At 35.5% G+C, this 24,800-nt stretch overlaps 1 protein-coding gene across 1 annotated transcript in view; it reads right to left on the bottom strand.

Annotated features, from left to right (window-relative positions):
• Positions 1–231: 231 nt before the first annotated feature.
• The window catches only part of LOC131440024 (neuronal acetylcholine receptor subunit alpha-7-like), a gene marked incomplete at its 5' end in the record, with an annotated part of 31,948 nt that continues 7,379 nt past the window's right edge, over positions 232–24,800 (bottom strand). Inside the window, one exon of the mRNA XM_058611112.1 lies at positions 232–22,964. Coding sequence (XP_058467095.1) covers positions 22,812–22,964 — 153 coding nt within the window. The remainder of the gene's footprint in view (positions 22,965–24,800) is intronic.

Genomic DNA, 24,800 nt, shown 5'->3' with positions numbered 1-24,800 from the left:
CCAGGCATAATTCTGACGAGATTCCAACAGCTGTCAAAATTTTGCAGGCAAAATTGCGTCATTCTCTCGCCAAGTCACGTGTCTTGCAGGATCACTCTTCCTTCTTTTTTCCGTTCAACTTCATTCGTCAATCCTGCATCTACATCCAGAAAAGAAAACGAGTCTTGAAACCAGGTGAATGAAACGAAAATACTGGTGTATTGAGAGAAGATGTTTTGCATATCATGTTTGGTAGTGCAAAAGCTATGCTATTGCCCTTCATTTTAATTTCTAATGAAAAAAACCAAAGGTGCTAAAAATGAACAACCGACTCAAAACGGTCCTGCCAGTCTTGTATGGCAAAAATCCGGCAGAAACAGAACCGTTAATAATCGCTAGACGAAATTCTCAGCCGGAGACAGTTTGTTGCATTGCTGGCAGACTTTTGCCGGAATTCTGCAGCATTCCGATAAAATCTTCTGGCAGACGCTGCCAGGTTTCTAAGGGGAAATCTGCCCGCCACATGCAAGCGGGCGGACTCCATGCATACGATATTTTCCACATTTCCCCAGTAAAATTTGATTTCCTCTTTTTAATACACAGGTTGAAAGTGATAATTCACCATGCGATTTCTTTAAAATAATCTTTTTTATATCAGGGGCGTTTCTGAAGTTATAAGAAAACATATTTTGACTTTTGTTCGTATGTCTTCAGTTGAAATGAGTAAACCGGATTTGGATGGCTTTTTACTAACAATTTTAAAAGAAACCCGCTCTTTCGAAAGACTATCAAACCTTCGATCAAATGTCATCCAGAAGGGAAATCACGGATGATTCGACATTTGTTAACTTGCAAACGAATTGTCAATTAAGTTCGCTATTTTTTCACTCAGTTTTCAGATTTCTAATAATTCGATGTCTTCAATTTCCATTGAAAAGAATAGAAAACTATCATATTTCAATAAAGAACCCATGTTCACTCTTTCTTCTAGAAGAACTAGTTCTTTTGAAACGTTCGCGAATCCGTTCGCCCATTTCTAATCTGATGTATTTTTCATCTCACAATATATGATAGTGATATATTCACCAGGTCTAAGGATTTTTCCTTACTTATGTTCCTCAGATGTAATGAAGAGCTACGAGTTTGCTAAACATGTCCAACAAGAGAATGACACAATTCCGCTTGCGCTATTTTGACAGCTGGCAGATTCTAGCCAAGCTGTTAGAATTCCTCACAAGCAGAGATGCCAGATATTTTCATACGAAATCTGTATTACTCTCTATAAAAAATCTGTATTTATCTGTATTCACTAACAAAATTAAATTTCAACAATAAAATGATGTTAAAAATGTTATTCCAACACATTGTTGCTGTAGAATAGTAGATTCAATGAGACGAAGACTTTGCTTCTTGTCACCGCAATCGAATACTAATAGGTTGCTCATACGAAAAAGTATTTATGTTGCTTCTTGGGAGATTCGTATTAAATTTAAGAAACCTGTATCAAATCTGTATTCTGTATGCGTATGTAAAAATCTGTATATGTACAGATAAATCTGTATAATACAGATAAATCTGTATGAATGGCATCTCTACTCACAAGCGGAATTCTGCCAGTGCTAATCTGACAGCTGCCAAAATCTAGACCAGAGATGCCAAATCTGCATATTTTTCTGTAGATATGAAGATTTTGTATATAATGCTGCAGACATTTTTTGTTGAGCAGACTTTTGCCATGTGGAATTCCGAATCAATTCCAACTCCAGTGCAACAACCGATTCCGAATGAATTTCGCCTACAACCGGTTGATTCGGAAATCTGTCGGAATTGAGTGAGAAGATGCGGACTGAATTGTCAATTCATTTTCTTCTTCTTCTTCTTTCCCGATTTTGCACGTTTTTGTGCTGTTTGAAAATGTTGAAAATGTTTGTTCAAAAGTGAATAAATATAACTTTTCCTACTATACAGTAGTTCCTCTTTTAAGAGAAGTGAGTGAAATTGTACTCATTTTAGAGTAACATTCAACGAGCGTGTATTTCTCTATGCCAACTATGATTCCACTGGAACAGATTTTCCTACAAAGTTCAGGAGTAAGTGATTCAATCAAAATTCAATTGCGTTGAAATCCGTTCTTCTGAGAAAATTATTCCAACACTTGAAATTGAACCATTTTAGTTCAACGTGCTAAATTCCGGAAATGCCTAAACTATAACGCATCCGTAAAAACAAAACAAATTATTGGCAGAGAAACTACATTAGCAACCTAATATTCCCAAATTTCTTGCTTTTTTTGACAATCCAAAAGATAGACATATGCAGAAGCATTTAACATAGAAACATCGAATCTTACCGATTTATAGAAGCAAGTTTGAAACCTAAATGGATTCCTTTTTAAAAACTTTATTTTCTTCGCATTAAAATTACGGGTTAGTAGAAAAGGTACGGGGATGACAAGATCGTGAAAATGTTTGTTTTTTTTTTCGGTGCTATAAGGAATTCGAAGAATTTTACTGTCAAGTACGGAATTGTTTGGAATGATTGTGAGGGCGTCTGATGACAGTTTTCCTGTGTGCCGCGCATCGTTTGATTTTCTTATTATTTGCATGATTGTTTTAATAGGAATTTTTTTTTACTGTTATGCATTCGTTTATTTAAACCTTATCGTGTCTGATTTATTTTTAGTTTTCTGGTTTTACTATTTGACTGGTTGCTTTACTAATTAAAATATTCACATTTATCAAATTGATGTAAATTGCGTAGAAAATGTTTCATTCCCGTTTTAAGTTCATGTAATTTTTTATGCTCATTTCTTGCTTTTTCAAGGACAACTTTCACAAAAAAGTGGGTAAGGTTACGGATTGACTGTGTGTCTTTTTTTTTTTGTTACTCAACGGGGTCTACTCGCCGCTGCGAGTTCGTTTTTTAAGGGTACCTATCATTCGGATTATGAATTCTTAGAGGTGGAAATCTGAGCGTAGGTGTTTTCGCTCGCTAGAGTCTTGTAATGTGGTTCACAGCTTCCATGAACTGGTTCTTCGCACGTATAAAATAACGGGATCATATTCAGCATTCGGCGGATTGTTTCACTGATTGTAATTATAAGACTTGTTTTGTGGTAGGGTAGTAGTAGTAGTAGTAGTAGTAGTAGTGGAATTCGGTACTGAGAGCTGTGTGTAAAATTATCCTAGCTAAACCTAAAACATTCTAGATTTGAACAGTTCATCTTTCGTTGGGGCAAATTAACATCGTCTTGCAGTCTAAATATATAAATCAGTAAATAGAGCATGCTTTCAGTTTCCATCTTTTATATTCCGATTCTATACGATCGTCGTAAGTCGCAGAGACTCCACACTCAACTTAACAACGCACTGATAGGCGGGAAAGAGTGTTCTACTTATGTTGGACTTTCAACTAGTCGCTTTTTCTTTATGCTGATATGGTACATTTTTTTAGTTCTCCATTTTGGATTTAATGATTATTTTTCATTTTTTTACATTTTGTTTTTATTTAGCGGGAAATGCTGTTGCTACGATTCATTGGTAGCGTGAGTTTTCTTCTTAACATTCGAATCCCAGTGATTCTTTCCGGGATGTGACATGGCTTGGTCTTGGCTTTTGCGATCCCATGCAAAGAATTGTCCCCGCTTTCCGGCATACCTTTCAATGGGAAATCGCTCACTGGACTATGCTCATGAATGGTATTATTTAAATGATTATTATTTTACCTCTTAATTTATAGTCAACTTTACAATTTGGTTTGCTGTACTGTTTGAAAATTCATAGAATTTCGTAAATATTCCATCAGCGAAACTTTTCAGGAAAATCATTAGCAGTGGGCTAACGAATACATATGGCAGCACTGGTCTCGTGCGCGCGTGTGTATTTAATGCGCTTCGTACCCACTGTGTTCTCCCTCAGGAAAAAGTTTCACTCTCGCTGATGTTTTTTTTTTGCTGCTTTTATGAGAAACGATCAAAAGATGTATGCGATTGTTTTGTTTTATCTAATCACTGCTGTTTTTTATTTGTTTTCAAATAACTACCTCTTACTTATTAATTGATTTAAATTGTATCTCCCCATTTGTGCTTTCAAGTTCGTATTTTAATGCCTCAATTGTTTCAACGCCATTTTCGCTGAGTTTATGCATCTGGCTTATCTTCCCCCACGCAGCTGTTGGATTCAATAGGAAAATTTAAACTGGTTTTTGCTAATTTTCTTGCTACTACATTTCACCTAAACTATCGACATTCGAAGGTAAACTTAACCGGTAATCTACATCAATCGAATCTAGATTTTTGCTACCACGTTCAGCAGCAGTACACTCAAGATAAAAACTCACATGTTAACGCAAAATGAAAATCATTTAATCGAATTTTTCGAAAACTTCTTCAGAAAGAATTGTGTTAAACAATTTTGTAATATGTAACTGAATGCCACATAACAAATAAAGTTTATTTAAAATGCTAAAAAATTGGGAACCAGTGCAGTATTCACGTGTCGTTTAGCTAATTGAATGAGCAATATATCATAAACAAAATTATCCAACCTGACACGTATCTAAAAAATGTATCATTAATATTGAAATCTGAAGACAAAATCCTTTTTATTTCCAAATGAACACTTGTTCGAATTGAAAAATGAATTCAAGCGTGATAAATACTCGAAATAATTGAAGGATGAATGGAATCCAAATTATCTAAATATGAGGTTTGAAATTATTTGAACCTCCTTTTTGTTCAATTTACAAGAAGTTCCACTTAGCGTTAACGTGTGATTTTTCTAGAGTGTGTTGAGTTTCAATAAAACGAGAGCCTATTCGGAAACGAATCTACAGCAACGTTGCCAACAGTATGTTTCTGTCACGAGCTTCGCAAACGCATCCGCAGATTTCCGGAACATTACTTCGTCAGAAATTATTCATACTGTCAGTGTGTCAGAATGTTAAAATAACTTATCAAATAGTTTGTTTTCTTTTTTCCAGAATTGCTCTTTAGAAAACAGCCACCCAAACTAATGTTCGAATTTTACATGCAATTCAGTGCAATAATACCAAAAAGACGTACTGACTTACTCAGAACCGCCTCACCGGAAGTGATTTCTAATATTCTAAATGGCATTTATCGTTTCACAGTGATTGTGAAACACTTCTAGATTTTTAGTATTCGTTTTTTTACCGTGTACCTGCAAATGACATCCAAACCATCCAAGCATGCGCTCACAAAAACTTGCGTGCAAGTTCGCAAGTGATTGAACTCGTCTCTGTATTTTCATTGGAATGATTTTATGACTGTTTTCGGAATTCAGAAAATCTCGTTTGGATTTGAGTTCACTGCAACATTTAAAAGATTAATTGTTGAACTAATTTCTTGGTCATTTACGTGAGAAGACTGGATGCTTAACAGAAGACACTTGGTTGCGTTTGCGATGCTCGTCCTACATATCGGGCGATCCCAGTTTCTTTGCGATTCCCCGGTATCAGTTTCGATGAAGATTAATCTTTGAGAATGAAGGAGAGGCAAGTTTACTTGTTTTCGTGTAGGTTCGGAAATCCATAACTTAGTTGAAACTGTGTGTATTTAGGTAAAATTTGTACCAGCGTCCAATTGAGGTATCTATGCCCGGTGGAAAATGAACGGCGACCCTAGGGAAAAATGGGTGGCCAATATATTTCATGATGAAAACAAAACAATATGTAAGAGCGTTTCACACGTGGCATCAAGCGACTATCACCGGCATGGAACGGTTTCGGAACAAGAACATTAATTGTAAGCAATTCATATGAAGGGACACGTTCACGGAACATTTTAATGTCGGGTACGTGATCAATATTCGGCTAAAAAAATTAATAAATTAATCTTGGCGTCGACCGAAGTTGATTGATCGTCTGAATCGTGTTTAATGCATGCGTTTCCTGATGAAAACAAACCAATCTCATTTGCATTGGTGGTTATAAGTGAGCTGCCAGAAAACCTAATTACTTGAGTGATAAAAACTAGATGAAATAGAAAAATCGAGAGGAATCGAGGAAAGTTCTGACTCTTCGTAATATAGCTAAGATAACGAGAAAAAACACTGTCTACTGTAGGTTACAATTGTCTGTGAGTCTTCAGTGACCTAGAAAACCCAATGGAATTATATTTCAGCATTACCAGTGTTCATGCCTTACACACTTCGAAAAAACCCTGTGATTTTACATCGTATTAGATGCACATAAACGGAGCGTCGCATTTCACGCAAATTTACGTGGAATAACATTTAATATTGTGTCCAAAATTCCATAACATGAAATTCATTTAAAAAAAAAATGAATACTCATAGCAAGCGCCACGACTTGAACCGAGAACCATTGGATCGCAAAGCACGTCTGTTAATCGACTAAGCCACAGAAGCACACAACTGCTTGGCTGGTAAAAGGTGCATTTAAATTCATACAGTCGTACCTGCTAACAGAATGCAAGTTACAGTCGAAACCAGTAAAATTCAAGCTAATCTAACATTAAGTCATTAAAAATGAGATTTTCCGACATTTAACAAATTAGGTCTTTATGAATTACACCAAATGAGGGATTAAGTCATCTGTAAAATTCAGATTTTTTGGTGTGTAGTTTTGTTGTTTTTGGATAAACAATAATTGTTTTCAACCAACAAGTCAAATCACTAGTACTGAACGAAAGCACAGACTAACAGACAAGACACTCAAATTAGATTCTTTAACCATATAAACGGTCATTTCGAATATTCCTTTAGTTGGGACAGTACTCGCATATGTTATGATGGCGCCACGTTACCCTATCAAATACATCGTGTCTGTCATCTAGACTGTGTTTATTTTTTTCATTTACCAACCGAGTTGCCATTCATACAGAATTACCTGTAATGTATTGATTTGTATACCTCCATGCGAATTTCATGCAGGATACAGATTAATCACATATTATTGCCAAAACTATATACAGAATTGTGCCTTCTTCTCATTCTACAACGCAATACAAAATCGAACCCGTTTTGTTACAATATTTACTTACTTCTGGTCTGCCGTCACTTAATTTCGGGTGAAAATTACCAACACAATCAAAAATAGTCTAGATGAACAACGTTGAGAAAAATAAATGTTTACCTTCCAACATCGCTAAAGAAGTTAAATATATTATCAACGTAATCCAATAGCGGCCCTTACACGAGCATTAAAAATGTCATTTTAAATGATGTCATTTAAATGATGTAATTCAAATTTGTTAGAAATTTCGTCATTAGTGCACCACTACACGTTCATTAAAATGATATTTTTTTTACTAATGACATTTTTAATGACTCGTGTAAGGGCCGCTAATAATTTATTGTGACGATTCATTATCAAATATTTCGATAAAATCAGGCAACCCTGCAAGCAGCTGATCGGTGTTGACAAACGAGGGAAAACCAACTAGTAAAAAAACTTTTTCGTAACACAAGGGGTGTACCGATAGTAAATAGTTCGCGCAGTACAATATAGGTAGAACTAGTGCATCACGAAAAATGATTTTTATAAGAATTTACTCATACTGTCATGTCTGTTAGTCTGTGACGAAAGTACGTTTTTCACTGAAAACCGAACATGCCTTTTCGTCATTACACGAAAGCAAGAATACAATTTTGAAACTACCAGATCGCTCTTATTGTTGACTAGACATATATCTTATTCTCAACATTTGCAAGCAGAGCTGAGAGTGGCCTTTATTATTCGTCATTTTCGTCTTATGACTTTTATTTACCCTGGTACTGAAAACTGATTGTCGTTATAGAAGGAATGCTGAATACATAATATTTTCACCAGATTGACGATGGGTAGTTAATTTCACCTTTCAATATAGATACACTTGTAGGAAAATAAAACTATTTCAAGTTTTGTGTACTTAAAACTCTGAGTAATCGAACGTTGATAGTATTTTGCACTAGTAGTACAAGCCTTTTATAATGTTCGCGCAAATTCAACCAAATTTTTCAACTGACAAAAAATGAAATTAGTCTAACTATTTTCCATCAATGCTCTTCGAGAAAACGCTCATCGGAATGAGCTCCGATGAGTGCTTTTAGGCTATATTCCTGTACACTCATCATCGACATCAACGTTTTCTGCGGCGACTTTTAATATCATTAAGATCTCGAAGAGATACATAGATAGGAGGTTGGAAAGGCACAAAAGGACGAAAAATGTTGAATATCCTCAGCATGGAAAAATAAGAGTGACCTACATGCATACATAATGGTCACATTATAAAGAAGATATTTAGGAGTAACCCTGCTATGCGCCGACATGTAGCAAAAATTCTTGTCGAAAAAAGAATTCCTGTCAGCTCCAACACTATCAAATGACGTTTACATAAAGCCAAGCTACGTATAATGATCGCAATTGGTTGAAAACGGTTTTCTTGGCAATTTTTGGGAGTGAATTCGAATGTAGCGTGTGTAGTTGGGAAACAACATCAATTTTATTCGAACCACCGTCAAACATACGATAAAAGTGATTGCTTGAAGAAGCATCTCAGAGCAGGGACTTGAACTATAGCCTGCTTACAATTCGAAGCAATTATCTCTGTTCTTTGCCAAAATTATTTAAACGTCGTAAACCTGACCATTCTCGATGGTGATGGAGTCTGCGCTTTTAGTAAATGATTGTGCCGTAGTTTTTTCAATGTATTTCACTGTTTACAACAATTGGAGTATTTTAAATTTTGCTATTAAAACTTCTAGTAAACCATCCTTATCTGTAAAACATAAATTTTATTTATCACGTGATCATTCGTGATGCCTTCTTGCAAAACTTTTTTGAAATGTTTGCGGAACAGGCATTTAACACACAATTGAACCGACTCACTTTAGAGGCGAATGAAGAGATTTAAAAATAATGCCTAACATGAATAGGGTTACCACCTCAGATGCATACCTCGTACGACAAAAGAAGTTTCTTTTTCATCTTCGCTTGTTATGCTGCAAATGTCATAAAACCGTCATGTATTACCTGATGTTGGAGACGTACTGGACATTCATTACACCACATTATTCGCACTTTGTAAGGGGTGTATGTACTTAACAAGGGATTTATTTACCGAAAGATCTACGATGCGTAAAAGATGCGCATGGTTTTGTCTAAGTTGGTAATTTCGAGTCTTAGCTACAATTTTTCATCCGGTGGGTAATGTGCTAGCTAGCATTTGATTTCTGATTTCGCATCAAATTGAAAATTTACATAATTTGTTACTTATTGTAGTATTGATCGAATTCTTCTATCTATTCGAGAAGGGAAGAAGCTATACGAAGCACATACTTTATTTCGATAAAATTACTCAAACCCCATAACCTTTGCTTCAACTGGTCATGAATAATCATGATATTCTGATCAAAATTGAATACAGACAAAGACATTTTCAGAATAAATCTTGTTTGCAATTTTTTTTGTAAGCATTAAGCTTTAAATCTATAATAAAAGCTAAAATTTTCTTGTATATGCTCGTTAACTAGTAACATACAAAATATACAAACTTGTGGTAGTACACACTTAGAATTTTTTTTATAAATTTACATCTTCTCATTCCGACATATTCGAACGTAAAAACTGACGTATTTTTACAATTGATCTCACCCTTCAATTTTAAAACGCACTGCCACAAATTTATGTTGTTCTAGTACAAATAAGCCATTCAGTGTATTATATTTAAAAAAAATGTAGGACATAAAAAATTATAATTCTTGGTTTACTCGACGAAAGTCGAGGTCAAATAAATTCACAATCAATCGTCGTCGAGAATGATACTTTATTTTAAATTATTAATCAACTCATGCAATGATCTAACGTTCAATACATTCTAAAAGGAATATCTTATCTGCTTTACTAACTTCAATATACACACTTAGAAAAAATGAATAAATGTACGCTTGACGTTAATTCAAGCATGCCGTAATTTCTTCGGTGATGACACAATATTTTATCTATTAAAATGTTTGTGTCTGTATCGATGTAAGTTTTAGCTGCATTAATTGTGAAGTTAATGATATGACTTATCTTTACATGCTTTGAGATCTAAACTCATGTGAGTTATGTGCATCTATAACGACGTAAGTTTACACGATTTTTTCTAGGTGTGATACAGTCTGATGCAAACTTTTAGGATTGATTTTCGCTGGATATTTTGTAATAAATTATAATAAAGAGCTCTTAATTCCAAAGGAATTGGTCATTTCTAACAAAACCACAGCTTTTCGGTTCTTATGAACTATACCAGGCTACAAAGATGTACATGAAAAATTCTAGCAAGTTAGGAGCCAAACATATTTTTATAATGCAAATCACACAGTATAAAAAATATGTAAATTTACTTCTTGATAGATTCACATAAAAGATGCGTTGCAATTGATCTGAATTCACATCCCAAGAGATGTAAAAATTTGGTGTGTCAAAAATCCCATAGCTAAATTTACTGAATTTGACATCGAAGCAGGCAGAAAGCTCACATTTAAATGTGATATCAAGCCTTCTACGGCATGTTTTGTTTTACGTCATGCGTAGTTTTAATTTTTTTTAGACTGCATAGCATGACATTTTTATTTATTCTCTACACACTTCGAAAAATTTACATCTTTTTAGATGCACATAAAAGGAACGTCGCGGTTCACTTACATTCACAATTCAAAGCATGTAAAGATAAGTCATATCATTAACTTCACAGTTCATTTGGCTGAAGCTTACATCGATACAGACAAAAAAAATATTTTTCTTGGTAATTATATTGTAATATGGTGTCATCGCCGAAGAAATTACGGCATGCTTAAAATAACGGCCATGCGGTAATTTCAATTTTTCTAAGAGTGTAGCACTAACATACACACTTAAAAAATTCTCTGTGATTTTACATCTTATTAAATGCACATAAATGGAGCGTCGCAGTTCACGCAAATTCACGTGGAAGAACATTTCATATTGTGTCTAAAACTCCATAACATGAAATTCGTTGAAATAAAAAAAGTATACTGATAGCAACCGCCGCGACTTGAACCGAGAATCATTGGATCGCATGTACGTCTGTTAATCAACTGAGCCACAGCCACAGCTTGGTTGGTGGTGCATTTAAATTCATACAGTCGCACCCGCTAGCATAATGCAAGTTACAGTCGATACCAGTAAAATTCAAGCTAATCTAACATTAAGTCAATACAAATGAAATTTTCCGTCATTTAACGAATTAGGTCTTTATGAATTACATCGTATGAGGAATTAAGTCACCTGTATTATTCAGATTTTTTTGGTGTGTATGTACGTTTATTCTACCTACGGAAATTTATATCATTCAGAATAATTTCAGTCACTTAACAAATTCCGTTGTGAACTGCATCATATGTGAAATGTCACTAACTGTAAAATTCATTTAGCCTAAGTTAATCCGCTCACATTTGAAGTGATCCAACATGTTTAGCAGAAGGGACGAAGTAAGATATTTTCTATTTCTTTGAGTAATACTCAAATTAATTTCAGAAGCCGTCCCGAATTAGGCGATAAACCGTGAATTCCTAAATGTGTATAACTTGGAGTGGAACATTTGAATGCAGAACCGTAAGCGTTAGGTGATAACACTTAACTTATATGAAATCAGCAGTAAAATGTTTCGAAAATTCTATTATTAAATGCTTGAAAATACTTCAACTACGTAGCATCCCGATCAACATATCGTATCTCAATAATTGCTCTTTTTGATACTTATTAGAAGATTGAGATATTTCAACTACTACCGAGACTAGACTTATATCAGCACTTGATATGAGCGCAGTTGTTTGTTATAAACTTGTTACGGATTGATAATCGGGATCATAGTCTGCCTAGTATAATTATGTATCACTGATATAAGATGTACGAGCATTAGAAATATTATGCTTTATCAAATGCCAATATACAACAAACATAATGAAATATCCGAACATCCGAAAATGGGACAAATTTTTTAAATGTTTTACCAAGATTTTCACGGATTTTATGAAGTTCATGTGTCACAAATGGTGATTTTTTTTGAAATTTTTTGCGCAAATAATTCTATATGGCAGCTCTGTCAAGATGTTGGTTACGATTGAACTTGTTATAGCCCAATATTCGTACCACCGGGCTGCTTACGAATCTCACGAGCAGTGGAACATGCCGACAACGGTTGGTCGACGAAGAACGGAAGACCATAGCAGGCTGGACATGCTTCGCAAAACTGAACGTTAGCCAAATTTGAGTTTTCATCCATCTACTCATATTTGAGGTAATTATTTAAAATAGGAAAAATTAAGTTATTTAAAATTGGAGTGAATTTAACTCAAGATTTGAGTTCTTTGCACTTAAAAAAGGAACTATTTATTCTCTTATATTTAAATACTGAGAATCCCTTTTTTTCTTCCAAATGGGTAGGTAAAAAATGAAAGGGTGGAAATCGTTTGATTTTGACCTGTTTGAAGCGTTTGAAGACAAAATTGAATGAATGAGAATAAGTTTCCAATAGAAACCGCATAAAAATTTACGTTAAATGCATTGTTTATGCTGCTGAGAAAATAAATACTTTTCACATTCTTACATTATATGACAAACTTCCCTGTCTCGCATGATTATGCTCATGATAAAGCGTCAAATATCATAAAGTAATCGGAGTATGCTGATAACTATAATTAAAATAGTCAACTTCGAATACATCATCTTCGAATCGAAACCTTCTCAAAAACGGATCAAACCTTTTTTCGCGCGAACTTAGCACGAAACCACTAAACCTGCAGCCCCGGTTACTTTCTTGCCGATTATGTCAATAACAACACGCTGACAAATGGTTATGAATAAGTTAAATGGTGCGGAAATTATGTCTCGAACTGCCCTCCATTGAGCCCGAATGGACGGCAGTTGCGCCCTCGATAATGACGTCCATTTTTTTTCAGAGTGCCCCTTAATTCTACTATTTACAAAGTTTCCAAATGTTTCAAAACAAACTTCCAAACTTCATCCGCCTTTGAATTACGTAACTGAGGTTATGGTTTCGGTGCTGACCAAATTAAAACTTGTCGCTTCGCTCATTCAATACTTTTGTAGATTTGCACTGAACAGACAGCTTTGATAGATGTTAGTTACGTTGACAGGTTGGGTTCAATGCATTTGCGATACGCAACACTTGCCCAGCCTTTTTGGTCTTGTTACACGTTTTATTTCCATTCACTGAGATATACTGAATTCCACATTGTCTTACAGATGGACTGAGTAAAGAATTAATGCTTGGCTGCTCGTTTTCGAGTGCACGATTGAATGTACGCTTTCTTTGTGAAGTGTGGTCATCAAAGTAGCCATTTTTGCTTTAGTTTCAAACAAAGCGTCGTTTATCAGTGAAGTTACCAAAATGGAACAAGTGATGGAATTTAGCTTTTGTTGAAATTTGTGACTGTTTGATAAATGGGATAAACGGGACGGAACCTTCGTTCCGGAAGAATTAGTTAAGTTTTTATCCTATTTTTGCATTCAATGTTATACACTCTAAAAAAAATTTGAATTTTACAGGTGATTTATTCCCTCATACGATGTAATTCATAAAGACCTAATTTGTCATATGACGAAAAATTTTATTTGTAATGACTTAATGTTAGATGAGCTTGAATTTTACGTAAATTTGCGTGAATTGCGACGCTCCATTTACGTGCATCTAATAAGATGTAAAATTTTTTAAATGTGTAGGAGTGTCTGGCAAAACATGGAATAACATGGCTTTCTTCAATCCATGTTTTAATTGTCTAAATTGGATTAATTGAAATCAAGTAATTCTAAATCGGATTCTGGAAGCACTTATGCCAACAATTTTGTTTGCTGACATGATTATCCAAAAAAAATTGAATTTTACAGGTGACTTAATCCTTCATACGACGTAATTCATAATGACCTAATTTGTCAAATTACGGAAAATCGAATTTTACGGGTTTCGACTGTAACTTGCGTTCTGCTAGCAGGTGCGACTGTATGAATTCAAATGGACCTTTTACCAGCCAAGCAGATGCATGCTTCTGTGGCTTGGTCGGTTAACAGACGTACTTGCAATCCAATGATTCTCGGTTCAAGTCGCGACGCTCTCCTTTTTTTCAATGGATTTCATGTATGGAGTTTTAGACACAATAATAAGTGTTCTTCCACGTAAATTTGCGTGAGCTGCGACGCTCCACTTATGTGCATCTAATAAGATGTAAAATCACAGGCCAATTTTGCGAAATTTCATCAAAAATATCTCGAATGCATTTTTTTATCAGGCATTTCTATGCATTTCTTATTATAAAAAAGGGGGTAGAGTTCAAGGTAAATTGACGATCTGCATTGGGAAAAGTGACCAAAGAGACTGTGCAAAGCGCATGAAGAAGTCAAACGAATAGCCCGTCAACTCGCATTCGCTATAACGGAAGCTTGAGTGAATAATTATTGTTTACATAGTTTGAGCTGAATTATTACCAAGCAAAGTTCAATGAGTATTGCATACAAATTCACACTTATATACGTGAAAAAAAATTCATTTAACACAATGAAAACATATCAGTTTTACAGTTAACGTAATTCATAGAAACGTGGTATGTAAAATTTACTTTTGTCAGTATTTAACGACACATCAGAACACGTGAGACACTATTCAAGCCGATTGTAATTGTATGTCATGTTTAACACTTCCCAGAAAACCATTTCGTACCTATATCGCAAGCTATAATCGCATTATGCGTTCTGTTATATATTATAATAAAATCGCAGAGCATACTGCAAATATGGCCTATGCGTGCAAAAGTGGAGGCGATATACATGCAATTTCGAAAAATCAAAAGCTAGATGCGATGTAGTAAAGCATTTAATGTGATTCAGTTTATCAGCTTCAGTGATTTTCTTTTGTAATGTATGCGATCGTAAGTATATTTTTTTGAGAGTTTATTCAAGTGTCTATGCGATTCTAACCATACATTCTACTAATAAGCAAAAAATAACAACGAGCTTTTACGGATCGAGGCTCGAACCTGAAACTTGTGGATCGTTTACCGAGTTTTCCTACTTTCATCCATACCATAGCTGTTGATAAACCCGATTTCAGACGAATACTTTCTTCTTTTATCTTACAGATGACTGAGTCACATCGCATATCTAAGCATAACTAAAATCTTACAGTGCGAAATAACTCATTACGTTTTATTATGTAAACTGTCATTCACATTCACACATATGTGTTCACAATATATCGTAGAAGAGAAGGTTTATAGAATTTCTTATTGTGAGTAAGTTCGTATTGTTTCACGAACAAGTCTGTTGTTTACACAAATATTCCATGATACTGATAATTTTCAATTATCCTAACCATTTTTCAAACAAGTGTTCTTGAATTTTCAGTAAAACACTCCGTATTAGAATGCGACCAAATATTTTTATATTCAGCCAGTAAAGTCAGAATTGTGAGCCAATCGCATTGAATGCTAGGAATTATCATCTTGTGCGAGGAGTTTTACGTACAATGCGATATAATTCAAACAAATTTTGGATATCATGTACAGCCAAACATTTATGGAAGTAATGCGAGTTCAATTCTGTATACGGCGAGGTTGTTCAAACAATTATGCGATTGTGTGCTCATCGTCGCAATAAGCTTGTGCGATAGCAGCATATGGGGAAAAATATGAACTTCAGTTATATGATTATGCGATGGTGATTATGAACCGCGTTTTAAACGATCTAATTCGTGCTACCTTATGCGATTTGTGGTTCTCTGGGTTGTGTATGTCAGGTTCAAAAAACGTATTTTCTACTAATGTGCACTTTGCAAGAAAAAACAACGGTGACTTTGGAGAAACTGTTTCTTGATATAATTTGAGTTCATAAACATATGCTACACAACAAAAAATAATGAATTTAACAGATGACCTGATGCCTCATATGACATAATTTTTAAAGACCTAATTTATCAGTTTTACTTGTTCCGACTGTAATTTTCAATCGGTTAACAAGTTCGACTTAACGTATTTATATGCACCACTTACCAACCAAGCAGATGTGTGCTTCTGTGGCTTAGTCGATTAACGTACGTACTTTGTGATGCAATGATTCTCGGTTCAAGTCGTGGCGGTTGCTAACAGTATTTTTTTATAACTTAAATTTGAATTAAATATATTTTATTCTAAGTTTGTGATTTATGAAATCTACTTAGCGATTACTTGAAAACTGGCACTTAAAGGCAGTAACAAATCAGGAAACCCAACATTTTCATACTGTCATTCCTACAACTGATAGGAAAAACTATGTGAATGTTAAAACTATTCCGAGGTCAAAGGTTGTATCTTACCTTGCAAAAACCCGCAAAATTTTCAAATCACATAGACTTTATTTCACTTGCTAAATTATTTGGAATTTGAAGAAGCATTTCGAGTTGTGTTTCTGAATCTGCAGATCACTTTCCACTGACACTCAGAAAAATTTGGCCGGTAGAGACGCTACAAGCTAAGCATCAAAGGCTAGCGTTCAAACTTGTATAATGTGGTAATTTACACAGCAAAAAATTATGAAATATACAGGTAACAGAACTTCACATATGACACATTTCATAAGAAAGTAATTAGTAAAATGGCTGAATTTTTCAAGAACGATATATTTATGTGTCAAACGAACCCCGTTTTTTGAAGCATGCGTGTAGGCTTACTTAAAATATATATCGCATATAAAATATATATCAGAATGCAACAAACATGTGTTAGATAAACTGTAAAAATGAGTCATTTTTTACACTCTAATATCTCGGTCTCAGAAGACGTCAGTTTACAGGATTTTTTTTCTAGGTGTCTATGCTTACAAAATTATACGTAACGGTTTATGTTGAATTGTTCTAAGGAAATATTTTGGGTGATCTAACGTTGTGTTTCACAACTAGGGGCGTACGTGTGCGAGGATGATGATTGTAAGTTTATCTGTCAAAATACAAGGGGAATCCAATTTACACTAGTAAAATCATGTGTAACGGATTTACAACGTCATTTGTTCAAGCAAAAAGTTAATTTTAGTGTGAGAAAAATCATTGTCCATTTCTTTTATTTTTGCAGCACCCTAGATTCTGTTTTAAACGATGAAACTTCTCAGTTCCAAATTTTGCATGGGAAAAATGATCATTTTCAAATGATTTTATTCGTCGCGTGCATCATGAAATGTCACTTAAAGGACCGTACAGATGTGAACCAACCGAACCAAATATGCGATATTATGATTAGAAATAGAGTTTTACCGCATTTATATTTATTCCTCCAGCGTTCAAAATAACCTTAACCGAACCGAAACAAATTCCGGATCGCGATATTTGTCTACATATCATCTTATAAAATCAAAAATGATTACACGAAATAAAAGAAAACTAATTTTCTTACATTTTTAAATGAACAGTTTTTGTAACAGATCCTAAAATTCTACAATACAATTGAAATATATTGGGAACTCATATATTCCCCATAAGATCACATGTAAAATTCAATCGTCATCCTAAGAAAGGCTCTAATAATGAAACTTAGATGACGCGTCAGGTGAAATTAGTTTTACTATAGATTGTCAATTGGCTTTCAAACACAAAACTCAAAGCAACTCCGCACCTTCTATGTTTCACGATGATGTTAGCAAATTATCACATATAGCAATATAGGAATCGAGTATTGATTGCGGAAATAGTTACTAACAAGGATGGCTTTTATCGTATCAAAGAACGTTCACTGGCAACTCTTCACACGATTGAATCAGTGTCATCAAAGAGAAACGGAGATCATCGCAACAACAAAAACCCGGCATGGCTCATTTAACATAGAATCGACAACAGTGCGAGAGCGAATTTCTCTCGATGACATTTCTGAGAATCAAAGGTTAGGTCGCTGCTGTGGGGATCCTCGCTGAAGCAACAAACGGTCGCATATTCTCGTTTCGCGATCTGATTCTATACAGGCAGTTGATAATTGCGATAGAATCATTTTACTATTGCCGCTTATTCTAACTATGTGCATTTAATCTTTGTATAAGTTGAAAATGTATGTGAATGCTCCACACAAGGGTTTTGAAATATTGCAACCTAGTATGAGAAACATCAAGTTGAACCATCGATTCGATTTTCTGCGATAATTGTCAACTTGCGATCCTCTCTTGGTAAATTCCACACAGCAACGATCATTATCAGACTGTATTTTTTTGTCAAGGGACGGGAAATACTCAGAGTATAAAGTGGAGCGAAGAAATGCAGAAAAATTCTCTAGCGGTTCATGCATTGAATGACTCGAGTTCTTGTAGCATCTTCTAACGGATTGAAAATGTTGTATACAATATAGATAGCAATATAGCAGCTTCTGTCAAATTTTCGGCAATCACCAACACTGGTTACTAACATAGTGATTTTTCCTTAAACAAACCTACGGAATGGGTAAAACTTTTGCATTTATTCAACATTTGCATAAAAAGTCAACCTTTAGTTTCTTCAATACTAAACTATATTTAGATATTGGTGCTAAGTGAGGTTATGTCATAAAGTTTCGTAATCGAAATTAAAGGTTTAAACAACTGCTGGGTGAAATAAACGGCCAAACTAATTATTTCAGAGTGGTGTCAACAAGTAAAGTCAATGTTATCGATCTGTAGGTCATTTTGAAAGCAAAAAACTTAGATTTATTTTCAGGCGAAATATTTAAAATATTGGTTATCGATAGAAATCAATGTTTGTTCCCTAATTACAACAGAATATTCTTTGATTATTCATATTTCAACTACAAATAAATAAAAATTCACTGGAGAATAAAACTTCCTATGTATTTTGACATTTTCATTCGGAAACATCGTCGTTTGTACAACAGCACCATCTACATGTCGAACTGTCGTTAGAAGGCCAATACTATTTAGAAATTTCGTTTCCTGTGAAACTAGTTTCAATCGTAATGACTGGAATCGTAAGTAGGGTTTAGAAAACATTTTATCAACATTTCATTGATGCAATGAGCTGTGTAACATAAGCCCAAAGACAAATAATAAGACATGAGGGTGCCGAAAAAAAATGTTTCACTACTGGTACTTTCTGAAATAACCAGACTTACTACCAGGCTGCGCGCAAGGCCGGTGTTTTTATTGGATATCAGCAAAGACATCGTTTAAATAAGACATCTTTTTTTTTTTGAGAGCATGGCATGGCAGCCCTCAGTCGAGTCCACATCGAATCTCGTACATATAAGTAGAGGAGAGAGATGTTAAATAGGTGCGCGCCAAAATAGCAGCACTGCGCATCCTTACAATTGATATAATATGTTGAATGTGATGCCGTACGATGGTGTTGCTGAACTGAAGCTTGATTTCGCTCCAAGCTGACAGGGTCTGATATTAGTTTAAAGTGTATTGTGAATTAGCATTCGCTGCATAGATTAAATACGTTCGAATCAAATACACCAAGAGACGATAACAGCAGTGCGTTCCGCAGAGAAGCGGGTACTAACAAAGCATGGAAACTGACGGCAAGTGAAACCCTGTGGTCATTGAGCTGGAATTATTGGTTTCGAAGTAAAGTTCTACGAATATTTCCAATAAGAAATACCATTTGTTTATACTAGAAATAAAGACCATTTTAAACGAGCATCGCGTAAAAATTTACTGCTTCCAGTCAAAGTCGATGGTGGAGATAATTTATTGTTCATTGAGCTAAGTTATCTGACAAAATATGCCTTGGTGAGTTTTTGATTAATGTGACTTGCTTAATGACATACATAAAAAGGGAACTGGATATGCCCTCATGGAGGCAGTCTTTAAAAACTACTCTAAGTTTTTGTCACTTTAATGGATTAGAATACATTATCGATAGTCCAAAAATAAGTGAAATTAGTTCTATAAAACCATGCCAATTTTATTAAAAACCATTAGAAAACCAGTTCCCACGAAACAAATGTTTCTTGATCGTAGATATATTCGAACTCTTCCAAGCACCGCTGGCAATTATTCATCGGTCCTTGTACTGGTATTTTTTTACAAAATAACGTAGTGTTCAATCAAGTGTTAGTTCAAACCGCTGGGAGTCTTCAACTTCTTTAAAGATGCCATCCTATGGAGATTCAATTTGCTGAACTAAAATGCTATTGATATGAAGAGACGAGAAGCTATATTTTATCTACGATCTTTGGTTCCGATAAGCCAAAGTTCGTCGCTCTCCGTTCGACGTCTAAGTGACATCATCCAATCATCCCGCATCATAAAATGTTATATCGCTGCTTAATTCAATGTATTCTCCAGCAGAGGCCTTCTCGACTATGCTCACGTCTAGCGCACAAAGCACTTGCATGCAATAGTTTGAGATTTTGATATTTGCGTAGTAAACAGTTTAGCATAACTGTTGCCAGTTTGACGAAGGACCGTGATATGCGCCGGAAAAAGCGCCGTTACTGTCTAGTCTGTATATTTGTTTGTGATAAGCCATAGAGCAAAGAGTAAAGTGGTCTCATCGAAGCAACCAGGAAATATTTGTGCTAAGAAAATGTTTTTTTTCCAAATGTCGTTAATGAAATGAATAAATGAAAGCATTGTTAAATGGAAAACCTATTTGAATTTCTACCATCCAGACGTTCTGTAACAAAACGAGTAAAACCGATGAAGTAGATTTGATTGACGACAAATGGGGTTTTTGTCTCGTTGAATAATGGCATAACTTATTAGAAGAATGATTGAATGTTTTCTTAATTTATTAATAAATCGATTTTATTTCCGCTCTGAGATTTAATGTTTAGATTAAAATTCAATAGTAAGAAATCTCTCATTGTTATGTCGTTTTTGCTTGATGTCAAACCTAAAAAAAAAATTCCACCCTAACTGCTGTCAAACCGTTTGTTTGAAGTCAGTTCCGGACCTAGGTCCATATCGGATTAACTTACACCACCGTTGCTAAATGCAAACCCAACACAGTTTTGTGAAAAGTGTTTGTTTGATGAAACTACCCTGGATCAATTTCAGTATTCTCAAGCGACAACAAAATGGCACGGCCTACTGATCGAAAATCTTCATTGAACAGCGTTATTTTTTTCATTTGTTTAAAATCGAACGCAATTCGATGCATCAAGGTCCACTAGTTCATTCAGTAATGGTGCTTTTTGACGATATAACTGACAACCATTTGGTCATTCGGGAAACATTGATCAAAATTTCAAAAACAAAAACTTATGAGGCAAGAAATTTGTACCAGTACACTGTTCAAATCACATAATCTGCTGTGCCGACTTCTAGTTATATCAGATCGTCCCAAACCTGCCCTTCTCCCATTCTCAAGACTTATCAACATCGAGTGTCTGCGAACTGTCAACAAACGTACAGCAAACTACGCGCTACCGGGACCGAAACCGTACATTTTGTTACGACCAAAAATACACTCTCGTTTTTTTCACGTACATTTCGCTAATCAGTAATTACAGTACATACTTTAATCAATAATCAATAATAATAAGTTAAATTTACTTTTTATTATATATCACAGTCATGCTGCTGTTGATAATTTTCCTCTTTGACTTTCAACCTTCTTTGTCTTCTAAATTCTTTATCTTTTCTCTCTCCACTGGTCCTTAAACAGTCGTACCCCGGAATGTATATTGTATATCCCCCTCCGTAGTTTTTTTTCTCAACCGCTACGCCCCTCGCGAACCCCCCCTGGCGTTTCCGTTGGCGTACGGGAGCCGAATTGCATGCTCTTCGTAGCACAAAGAAGATTGTTGGTTGCAGCCGTGTATTTTTTTTTATTTTGTTATCTGCTCGATTAACTTTCACCTTCATCTTGACTTCTTGATGAATAATTTAGAAATTTCACTTTACTCGGTTGCTACTTTTTGAAGGAACCTCGACCCCGCGGCCGTCGGTTTTCAAAAGTTGCAATTCAATAATAACCGTTCAAACAGAAAATATAAAGAGTTTATATTAAATTTATATCCCCATTCCCGTTCGCACTACAAATAAGAGCCGAAAAAGATTATACTGTTAAATATGTCAACTTTTCTTAAGCTTAGTATTTTTTGTTTGTATCGATCTGATAGCCTAAATCTCCAATCTCAGCCTACTATCTGTGCAAATTATTGCGTGACAATTCTGCTGAATCATCCGAAACCATCAAATACTGTTTGAGGATATAACGATGACAATCACAGGATGAAGGAAGTGGGAGCTTTCAATCACTTACTGACGGATTAGAACAATGAGAATTTATAGAAGCAAAAATCGCTCTTATCTGAGAATATACTTATTTGTGTTCAACAAATTAACAGAGTTTCGTTCAACTTTGAAAGCATTTCTAATCAATGTCAAATGACTAACATCATTGATAGTTTGGTTGATTCAGATCATTCCGTCGTACCGAACCAATATCTTCCCGTTGTTCGCGATCACTCGTTCGACTAATGCTTCATAATTCGGTGGAATAGATTTGACCTAAGAAATAGAACGCTATTTGCAATAATTTCCGAAAAAAAGTTCTTTGTCTGTTTTTTGTTACGTTTTTCTCCCTTCGCTTAACCTTAGTTGTAAGGTTTCTTTTTTTACTATTTTTATGTTCATTTTTTCGACTAGTGTCTTCGACCTAGCCGTCCGACATGATTTTTTTCTTGTTTTCTTGCACCTGACCTGCACCGCTTTAAATTCTGGCCCGCATTGTATTTTTATTTTTTTGTTTGTCTAGTAATTTTTGCTAACTGACTTTTTTTTCTCACGTTTTACTACAGTCCTGAAATTTATTTAAAAAGTCTCGATAATAATTTAATGATTAACAAATTGATTTGGTGATAAAACCAATAACAATAGCCTGTTCCATATGGCTACGAAACGATGATGTGCGGTGCCGAAAATAGAACAGCTATGGTAGCCACTATTGTGAAAAACGTGAAAATTATAAGGCACAATCTATCAACTACCATGGCCGCGAACTTCCAATCCTTGGAGACGTCGCTGTCCTCGTCTTCCTTTCGTATCTGCAAAAAAAACGGATGGGGAACTCGGTATAATGTTTGAAGTTATCTCAATATTCAATAGAAAATAATTCAATTAATTACGGTTCGACACTGGGATTACACTTATTGTTCCTACGCATTTCGATCTGCTGAAATATCTCTGAGAGGAGCTGATAATTTGTTACCGAATTCACAAGCTCTCAACTTGATTTCTGATTGATATTTACCATTCCACGTACAAGTTCGGTGGAACTATTATAAACGGCAAAATAGCATTGCGAACTGAATTCAATATCGGCGTTGTCCGGGACTTGATGCTGTATGCGACAAAGATTGGCACCTCATTTTCTCCGAGATGGACGTAGGAAACAAATTTTGGATTCAAATAAAAGATAATCTGGCTATTTCTTCATATGTTTTCATATGCAGCGTAGTTTAATAGACAAAACAATTAGGTTAGGAGCTAGTTACGCGTTCGAGTCCCGAACCTGCGAAAACATTTTCGCGGTTTTCATTACATAGTTGCATTCGCATGTCACTTTTCCAACCTGTTTTCCTCGTTAAACACTGACTTAAAAATTGTTCTTAAGAATATGTGTGAGGCAAAACGCCCGAAAATTTAAGTTACGTGAGGTCGTTGGTATATGAACATAGAGGGAGAATGATTTTCCACAATTGGTCAACATTCTTCAGGCGAAACCCACGGTAGTAATGGGACCAAAATCACCTTGATAAGGCTTCTTTTTAAAAAAAACAAGTTTGTCTTTTTGTAGAAGTAATACTTTCCAGTTCTTGTTATAAAATTCAGATTTAAATTTTGTAACTGACATAAATCGGTCGGCAAAGCTGTATAACGTGCAACCAGAGATGTCCATCTCCTCTGTGTGACGAAGAGCAAGCAAAATTTCTCCCCTCGCACTGACAACTTCAACGAGAGCTCTTCTCTTTCACATATATACACCACTGTTGTATAAAGTGTGCACGCATCATGAGTGCGTTTGTTTATTTCCTTTTACCTCTTCCACTGAATCGCACCAAAGTGCTAGAGCATTAACTAATAAATTATCTGTGATGGATGCAGATACTTTCACAGAGGTGTACACGCCGGTGAGCACTCTGCTGTATGGTTTGCGTAGAAGAAGCGTGGACACGCTAAATCAGCAAAATAAAACAATTTATCGTAAAATTTTCGGTTTTCCTTTTTCATAGCAAGGCCAGATCTACTCTCTATTAATTGAAGTTCACAGAAGTGTTCGCTCACCATCACGTGCCACTGGTCACTTGGGTGTATTTAGACGAGAACGCGTGTGAGCGATTCATGCGAAGAGAATGAGTTTCACTCGCGCCAGCTGCTTTAACCACAAGCACACACTTAAATGCTGTCTATTCGACACTGAGAAGAAGTGCGCTGTCCTCTTTGTGCGATGCTTCGTTTTTTGCATCCTCGGTGTGGACAAGAATCTGACGCCAGCGTGTATCACTCTGGTGAAATGCCATCTCTGCGTGCAACTTGAGACCCCACTATGCGGTCATTCGATCAACTCTTATACAGAACTCCTATCCCTTCCCTTCCTATCCGCGCCGCCGCCTGGGGTGCGAGCAACCTTAGTGAAGATCGGGTAACCAACCCCGGTGGGAGCTATGCTCGTATGCTGACAGGGAAGGGGAAACCGAGCGTCTGTTTCCCCATGTGAGGGGCGGCTCAAAACAGCGTCTGACCCGGAGCGGGCGGCTGAAGATGAAACGCGGTGTCTCGTCAGCTATAACAAAGGTGGCAGCCCCATCACGAGACTTAAGCTTGCTTCAGATAGAATTGGAACAAAGACAATTGCCTGTATTTCAGTTATTTATTATTGA

This window comes from Malaya genurostris, unplaced genomic scaffold (genome assembly GCF_030247185.1).
Source record: "Malaya genurostris strain Urasoe2022 unplaced genomic scaffold, Malgen_1.1 HiC_scaffold_46, whole genome shotgun sequence".
NCBI lineage: Eukaryota > Metazoa > Arthropoda > Insecta > Diptera > Culicidae > Malaya > Malaya genurostris.
This window is presented reverse-complemented; position numbering and strand designations above follow the sequence as displayed.